At 40.5% G+C, this 8,798-nt stretch overlaps 1 protein-coding gene across 2 annotated transcripts in view; it reads right to left on the bottom strand.

Moving 5' to 3' along the window:
- Positions 1–823: 823 nt before the first annotated feature.
- The window catches only part of ALKBH1 (alkB homolog 1, histone H2A dioxygenase), a 29,958-nt gene continuing 21,983 nt past the window's right edge, over positions 824–8,798 (bottom strand). For both annotated transcript variants that reach the window (XM_049612417.1, XM_049612415.1), the window contains exons 5-6: positions 2,976–3,169; positions 824–2,016 (exon numbers count right to left, since the gene is read on the bottom strand). In XM_049612417.1, the coding sequence (XP_049468374.1) occupies positions 1,587–2,016; positions 2,976–3,169 (624 nt within the window). In that variant the 3' untranslated portion in view covers positions 824–1,586. The remainder of the gene's footprint in view (positions 2,017–2,975; positions 3,170–8,798) is intronic.

Raw genomic sequence — 8,798 nt, 5'->3', positions numbered from 1 at the left:
TCAACTGAATAAAGAACCAACTATCCTAATGCTGAAGGATAGGCTGATCTATTGGATTTGCTAATGACAGTATGTTCGTTTCTAGTGGGTCACATATAATGTACACTATGGAAAATTTAAGGGATTTTTCCAGTGGTAATTTTAATTACATAAAATTTTCCTATCATGCACTAAGTTTAGAGCCTCGCTACTTACACATAAGGGATGAATCTATTTTTATTTCTTAGAAAACAAGGATTAAAACATGAACTCGATATATACAATGTTCCTAAGGAAAAAAAAAAGAAGGCAGGACAGAGGAATGAAGGTTCGCCGCAAGCAGCAGGTAGCCAAGTGGCTTCCAGCCAGTTGTCCACATAAACAAACAGGGGTGTTTCTAAGAGCCCATGTAATAATAAAATATTGACACTACATTTCTAGAAAGGAGCACTAAATTCCCATTATCATTTGAAATATTAATATTCCCTAGAAGATGGTAGTAAATATTATCTTCATCTCTGAATGAGGAAATGGCGGTCCGGAGTCCAGAGAAATGTAGAACAACTCAGCTAAGGGTACTGTGATTCAAGTTGCTGGGGGCACAAAGATTAACACTTGGTGCTTCATGCATTTTCCAAGCTGTCCACAATCACAAAAGACAGCAGTGACTGGAATATCAAAGCAGATTCTCTCTTGTGTGACAGTCACAAAGAATACTTAGGGCAGAGGAGGATGGTATAGGGCAGAAACAGCTGGAGGGCTTCTACAGCATGAACAATGCAGCAAGTAAAAATAGGAAAAAACTAATCCCAGATATGTTAACCCTCAAAAATAGATACAGATCTTTAATTTAAAATAGAGAAAGTTTATTCATGGAGAAAACAGTTACAGAACACCCTTGGGGCTTTTTTAGTCCAACAATTAAAATTACATTTAAAAAGTCAACAGGAAGAGTTTAGACCTAAAAGAAATCCGGAGAAACTCCTATTCCCCTTTCCTTGGATTTAGGTATACTTTATCTTTTAGGCAAGACAGACAACTATGATTGATTTCTTTCCTAGGAGATGAGATGTCTAGTTCCGCTATCTTAATGTGTATAGGACTCTTTTGTGAAGGCCAGAAAAGCTGGAAGAGAAAATCGCAGACTCTGAGGATGGCTAGAAGGATGAAAGGGAGGCGAACAGTTGGCTCTTGGAAGCACAATCTAACCACAAATCACCAGATGGGGTAGTGGCAGGGGCTTAACGTTATGTTTCCCATTAATAAAATCTGAGGTATTTAATAAGGCTCCGTTAATGTGGAAACTCACTTCTACCTCCCCCAGAGGTAACGGCAGAGGCTCAGAGGGCTGTTCTGGAAGGTCAAAGCTCCTTGGACTTCTCACGTACATTAGTGCCAACACCTAACCAGACTGGACCATAGCAAACGGTCTCTGAGCAGAGTGATGAATTGATTTCCTCTTCAGGATGGGTTCCAAGGCAACAGTGTGATCGATGATGAGTTTTTCCCTGTTTTTGGCTTGTCCTGGTGCTGAAGTCTACAGCAATACAAAAAGTGTGGTCATTTACTTAAGACCTGCCTGAGCAAAAGAACGGGCTCTCCAAGTCTCAGCTGTCAGGGTTTAACTTTGCTCGTTTTACTTGGCTATTCTCATCATCCAGATGGCAGAAACCTTCTGTGGTGATGTCTCTTTTCTTCTCCTCTGTGGGTTCCGAAGGGAAGTCCTGGTCTATGGCCAATACCTGTCGGACAGTCATGTTAACACGAGCCGTTTTCAAGTAGCTGGTGCATACCTGCCAGTCCTCCTCAGAGCAGGGCTCTACCACTGAGTCTCTGGGGAGGACGGCTGGGAGAGGCGTCTCCAGGCAGCAAGGCAGGCCTTCCCCCTGAGAACTTGGGAGGACCCTCGGGACTGCATGGTTCAACAGGCGGCTGAAACCTGACATTACCATGATGTCACCGCTGTGCATAAACATGGCCGTGGGGGCTTCATCTCTTTTGAGACCACCCAGGAGAAAGATAGCAGACTGTCCGAAGCTACGAGAAAATAAGTAAAACAATACACAGTAGTAAGTTTCTGTTACTAACCGTGGCTGGGAAAGTTATTGCCAACTGTACTTTTTTCTAATTTCAGCTTGATATTTATTGCTTGCACATCCTTTTCAAACTGTGCTAAGACCCTTCTCTTCTGGCTTGTGTAAGTGACCAACCCATGATCTGCTGCTTACACTTATAATAGCCCACAGTACTGTTGCAAAATAAAATTTAAAGCAGTTAAACAAGTAGATTAAAAATGAGAGAGAGAGAGAATGCGCACGAGAGGCGTAGAGAGAGGGGGAGACACAGAATCTGAAGCAGGCTCCAGGCTCCGAGCTGTGAACACAGAACCTGACGCGGGGCTTGAATCCACAAACCATGAGACCATAACCTGAGCTGAAGCCAGATGCTTAACCGACTGAGCCACCCAGGTGCCCTGTGTGATGCACTTTCAAGATTTAAGCCTTCCAATAAATTGAGTCCTTTACTATATTTATCATGCTTGTTCACTTTAAAGATAGGACAATTAATAAAAGACTCTGTTCAGGCACTTTATTTGTGAGATACAGGTGTAGCACTTTGCCCAATTTCATGTATGTTTAGGGAGACAAGGCGAGTAAACTACTCGGGGTTCTGTGCTTTCTCTTCCCTAGTCCAAACAGGTTGCTCACTTTGCCTTACAGCCTTCCACTGTCTATTCCACACACCACTGACGATACCTGTCAATACAAAAGGCAGATTCCACACATCTTAAACAGAAATATAACTGTAATTTGGTCATTACTCTTAAGGACTAGGCAAATTTTACTTATAACACTGTTAAGATGCCCAAGAGTAAAAGATTAGAGTCCAACCATTTCTTAAAGTTATAGCTTTTATTTATTTATTTTAGCTTAAAAATGCTTTAAAAAAGGAATGAAGTTTTAGGCAGTAATCCCAAATCCCTGGAACCAGCTTACCTGAAAGACAGCAGGGGTTTGGAGTGATCTAGTTCAGATCTGTCTACATGGATTCCCAAAGTGGAGTCCAATCGGTAGTAATTTAGGATGCCTGCCTCGGCTCGGAAACCCTGAAATCCACAGGCTGCAGCTACTTGCTCTGAGAGGAAAGCCAGGTCAGAAGGGAAAGGTGTATAATGATCGGCTGAGTATTTCTTTGATAAAAGTAGGGAAAATAAGAAAAATAAACAATGATCTCAGGAAAATAGGAAACTGTGGCAGAAGATTAATTACCGCTTTAAAATGATCTAACTTACATGTAATTCTAACACAGCATGATTTATCCATCTGTTTTTGAGGCATCCGGTAATCTTATAATGAGACATTCAAAATACTGAGCACCTGACATGAATAGTCACTTCTCTAAACAAGACATCCAGATGGCCAACAGGCACATGAAAAGATGCTCAATGTCAGTCCTCATCAGGGAAATACAAATCAAAACCACACTGAGATATCACCTCACACCAGTCAGAGTGGCTAAAATGAACAAATCAGGAGACTATAGATGCTGGAGAGGATGTGGAGAAATGGGAACCCTCTTGCACTCTTGGTGAGAATGCAATCTGGTGCAGCCACTCTGGAAAAGTGTGGAGGCTCCTCAAAAAATTAAAAATAGATCTACCTTCTGATTGAGCACTAGCACTGCTAGGAATTTACTCAAGGGATACAGGAGTGCTGATGCACAGGGGCACTTGTACCCCAATGTTTATAGCAGCACTTTCAACAATAGCTAAATTATGGAAAGAGCCTAAATGTCCATCAACTGATGAATGGATAAAGAAGTTGTGGTTTATATACATAATGGAATACTACTTGGCAATGAGAAAGAATGAAATATGGCCTTTTGTAGCAAAGTGGATGGAACTGGAGAGTGTTATGCTAAGTGTAAATAAGTCATACAGAGAAAGACAGATACCACATGTTTTCACTCTTATGTGGATCCTGAGAAACTTAACAGAAGACCATGGGGGAGGGGATGGGGAAAAAAAGTTACAGAGAAGGGAAGGAGGCAAACCATAAGAGACTCTTAAAAACTGAGAATAAACTGAGGGTTGATGGGGGATGGGAGGGAGGGGAAAGTGGGTGATGGGTATTGAGGGCACCTGTTGGGATGAGCACTGGGTGTTGTATGGAAACCAATCTGACAATAAATTTCATATTAAAAATAAACCATTAAAAAAAAGAAAAACAAAATACTGAGCACCTATAACATGGCAGGCACCATGTCATGCAGTGATAAATTAAACAAGTTCACCCTGTATGGAGTCTATACATGAAACAATTATTATGTCTCTCTCTGGTATACTTTAATCCCAAATAGGATCATTCTCTTAAGATAAAAGAGCAACTCGGGGTGCCTGGGTGGCTCAGTCGGTTGAGCGTCCGACTTCGGCTCAGGTTGTGATCTCACGGTTTGTGAGTTCGAGCCCCACGTTGGGCTCTGTGCTGAAAGGTCAGAGCCTGGAGCCTGCTTCTGCTTCTGTGTCTCCCTTTCTCTCTGCCTCTAACCCACTCGCATTCTGTCTCTGTCAAAAATAAACAAACATTAAAAAAAAAATTAAAAAAAAAAAAAAAGATAAAAGAGCAACTCAGAACTGTCACTGCCAAGAGGTACATGATGACCAAATGTAATGTGATGTCCTGGAACAGAAAAAGGACATCAGTTAAAAACTAAGAAAACTGAGGGGCGCCAGGGTGGCTCAGTTGGTTAAATAGCCAACTTTAGCTCAGGTCATGATTTTGCGGTTCATGAGTTCGAGCCCCGTGTCAGGCTCTGTGCTGAAAGCTCAGAGCCTGGAGCCTGCTTTGGATTTTGTGTCTCCCTTTCTCTTGTGTCTCCCCCACTCACCCTCTGTCTCTCAAAAATAAATAAACATTAAAAACAATCTAAGAAAATTGAATGAAAAGCTAAGGAAATGTGAATGAAATATGGACTTCACCATTATAATAATGTATTAATATTGGTTCATTAGGTAAGACAAAGATACCATAATAATGTAAGATGTTAATAATAGGGAAAACTGGGTGTAAGGTATATGAGAACTCTGTACTATCTTTTCAACTTTTCTGCAAATCTAAAACTATTCTAAAATACAAAGCTTATTAAAAAAAAAAGCAACTCAAATATGATAGCCAGTTTGGTTTTAGGGCCTTCAGCCCATATATGGCCTACTGCCAATTTCGCTGGTCAATTTGATGAGATGCCATGCTCAAAACTTTGGAACTGAAACTGACTTATACCGTGGTCAAGGCGGGACCTTAAAATGGAAGTAATTTTCAGCATTCATCTCTCTGAACTGTTTTTAGCACATAAAGATCACAAATATCCTTCTCTTTAAAAAAAAAAAAAAAAAAAAAAAAAAAGGCCAGAAGACTCTTTCTCTCCAAAACCCAGCAACTCAGGAGCACGTCAAGGTGGTAGACGAGGGTGAGGGCTACCCCAGTGAGGTAAGCCTGCAGCAGCCCCAATCCCCTTTGTCTCGCTGCTGCTCTCACATCGCCCTTTGCCCAATCAACCTCAAAATGATTAGAAAACCCACTTCTGTCTTAAATCTCCGCGAGTGTCCTGATGTACCCCAGCTGTAGCAAAGCTCTGGAGAGAATGTATTTACTTTGGCCAGAAGTGAGCTTTAACTTCAGGTTAAGGATGTGATAGGTCTTTGATGGATGGCCAAGTCTCCTCAGTTGAAATTTCTTTTATTTTTTCCTTTTCTTTTTCCTGAACTGTAAATAAGAGTTTCTACTTATTCTTGAAGAGAACTTTAAGGGATTTTCTCCACCCTTTCAAGTTTCAGTCCTTCACAAGATCAACTACTCAGAGCCGCTGTTCCAACACAAGGCTGGCTGTGCTGTGATCAAAGAAGAGCCTTTGTGGGCTTCTAACTCCATCCAAACTGTCTATCCACTAGTCTTCTTATATCTCTTCCACTTTTCTCTGCTTACTCATTTAGATTCTGGTAATTTTTCACTCCACGTTTTTCTTAGTAAATGAGAGTACCTTTAAGTCCTGGGGGAATAACAGTACCACCAATAAAAATAACATCATAAAAAACAATGAGCTAACATTTACTGTGTTAATGCATTTAACTGCACAGAACAGCCTAGCACTGCTGTTATGCGGGCATTGAGACTCTCACACCCACCTTATGAGGTAGGCACTATCCTATTCAATATTGAATACTGAATATTCATATTCAATCCTGGGCTGGCTCAGCCAGAAAGAATCACAGGCTATTTCCCCAAACACAGATATCTATATTTCCACTGAATCTGCATCACTGAAAGTAAGAATTATATCATGAACATTTCTGAGCAACATTTATCCTTATTTTGAGCAGTTAAATGTATTTGTTAATAAGCTGGGTTCACTGAAACTATGGAGCTTTTATTTATTTATTTTTTAACTTTTTTTTAACATTTATTTATTTTTGAGACAGAGAGAGACAGAGCATGAACAGGGGAGGGGCAGAGAGAGAGGGAGAAACAGAATCCGAAACAGGCTCCAGGCTCTGAGCTGTCAGCACAGAGCCCGACACGGGGCTCGAACTCATGGACCGTGAGATCATGACCTGAGCCGAGGTCTGACGCTTAACCGACCGAGCCACCCAGGCGCCCCACTATGGAGCTTTTAGAAAGTAACTAGTTAGTAGGAAGATGGGTCTATACCATTCTGTTTATTCAGTTTATTCTAAGAATTAGTCCTTCCACTTGGTGGCAAACATCTCCTGGAGACAGGCTGCCAGTGATAAAGGAGGAACTTTTGGAAGCAGAGAGGTCAGGAAAGGAAATTGTACTTTAAGAAAAGAGAACTTTGTTAACTGTAGGACATTTTTTCCCATCTGTGTCTTGCTCAGACCTTATATAGCAGGCAAAGGTGTCTTTTTTGAGTTCATGGAAAAGTACACCAGAAGTATATGGAGCTCCTTTTTTTACACCAAATAGGTATCATGTAGAAACTACAGGCTCAAAGCATAAGAGACTGTTAAAAACTGAGAACAAATTGAGGGTTGATGGGGGGTGGGAGGGAGGGCAGGGTGGGAGGGAGGGCAGGGTGGGTGATGGGTATTGAGGAGGGCACCTTTTGGGATGAGCACTGGGTGTTGTATGGAAACCAATTTGACAGTAAATTTCATATATTAAAAAATAAAAAATAAAAAAATAAAAAAATTAAAAAAAAATAAATAAGACGTTAAAAAAAAATTTAAAACAAAAGAAATCTACACACACAATGGAATACTACTTGGCAATGAAAAAGAATGAAATCTTGCCATTTACAACAACGTGGATGGAACTAGAATGTATTATGCTAAGTGAATTAAGTCTGTCAGAGAAAGATAGATATCATATGATTTCATTCATATGTGAATTTGAGAAACACAACAGATGAACACGGGAAGGGGAGGAAAAGTAAGACAAAAACAGAGAAGGAGGCAAACCATAAGAGACTATTAAATAAAGAGAACAAACTGAGGGTTGCTGGAGGGGAGCTGGGGGGAGGGATGGGTTAAATGGGTGATGGGCCTTAAGGAGAGCACTTGTTGGGATGAGCACTGGGTGTCATACGTAAGAGATGAATCACTGGGTTCAACTCCTGAAACCAAGACTACGCTGTATGTTAACTAACTTGAATTTAAATAAATTAAAAAAAAAGAATTTGGTGGTTTAAGTAAGTATGGGAAATGATGATTAACACAGTCAAACATATTTCTTTTCTGCAGAACTTTTCAGAGACATTAATATGATAGCGTGCTTTGTGAAGCTGCGAGAGGGGCTTATGCGTGATGTTTTCTAGACACTTTATACTCTTTTCAGGGAACAGCTCATTGGATCATTGTTTTATGGGAAAAAAATTCAGAAACACTGTTTTATTGTCATTTTCCCAATATGTTAAAAATATCTAGGGTGCCTCAGTGGTCTCAGTTGGTTAAATCCAACACTTGATTTTGACTCGGGTCATGATCTCACGGTTCATGAGTTTGAGTCCCACAGTAGACTCTGTGCTGATAGCATGGAGCCTGCTTGGGATTCTCTCTCTCTGCCTCTCCCCTCCAAATAAATAAACTTTAAAAATATGTATCTATTAGTGCACAGCATTTCCTGACTACGGAGCCTTCTTTGACCTTTATTTCCATGATATAGTCAGTTTAAGAAGCATCAGAATAAGTCAGGAGTTCTACTCTCCATGTATATGGATCTTAGTTTTTTTGTTTTTTTTTTTTTAATTTTTTGTTTTTAATGTTTATTTATTTTTGAGACAGAGAGAGACAGAGCATGAATGGAGGAGGGTCAGAGAGAGAGGGAGACACAGAATCTGAAACAGGCTCCAGGCTCTGAGCCGTCAGCACAGAGCCCGACGTGGGGCTCGAACTCACGGACCGTGAGATCATGACCTGAGCCGAAGTCGGACGCTTAACCGACTGAGCCACCCAGGCGCCCCGGATCTTAGTTTTTAGGTAACAATTTTTTTAATCAGAATTAGTATTCTTCCACATCAAAAGCTTTTTTACATAATCTGCTTTCTTTTGGATTCTAAGAATGTGGTTTCCTGCTCTTTGGGCTGTTACTTTCAATAATTGCCGTTAGTGATGGTGGAAATGACTCGGGATTCAACCACAATGCAATTGACTTAAGATTTCCTATTTCTGCCTTTTACCTATGTGCTGTCGTATTAACCTAAGCAACTAATTTATAAATTCCTGGCAGAAGCTTCATTTCTTTCTTCCTTTCTTTCTTCCTTTCTTTCTTTCTTTCTTTCTTTCTTTCTTTCTTTCTTTCTTTCTT

The sequence above is a fragment of the Panthera uncia genome (assembly GCF_023721935.1).
Source record: "Panthera uncia isolate 11264 chromosome B3 unlocalized genomic scaffold, Puncia_PCG_1.0 HiC_scaffold_1, whole genome shotgun sequence".
Taxonomy (NCBI): domain Eukaryota; kingdom Metazoa; phylum Chordata; class Mammalia; order Carnivora; family Felidae; genus Panthera; species Panthera uncia.
This window is presented reverse-complemented; position numbering and strand designations above follow the sequence as displayed.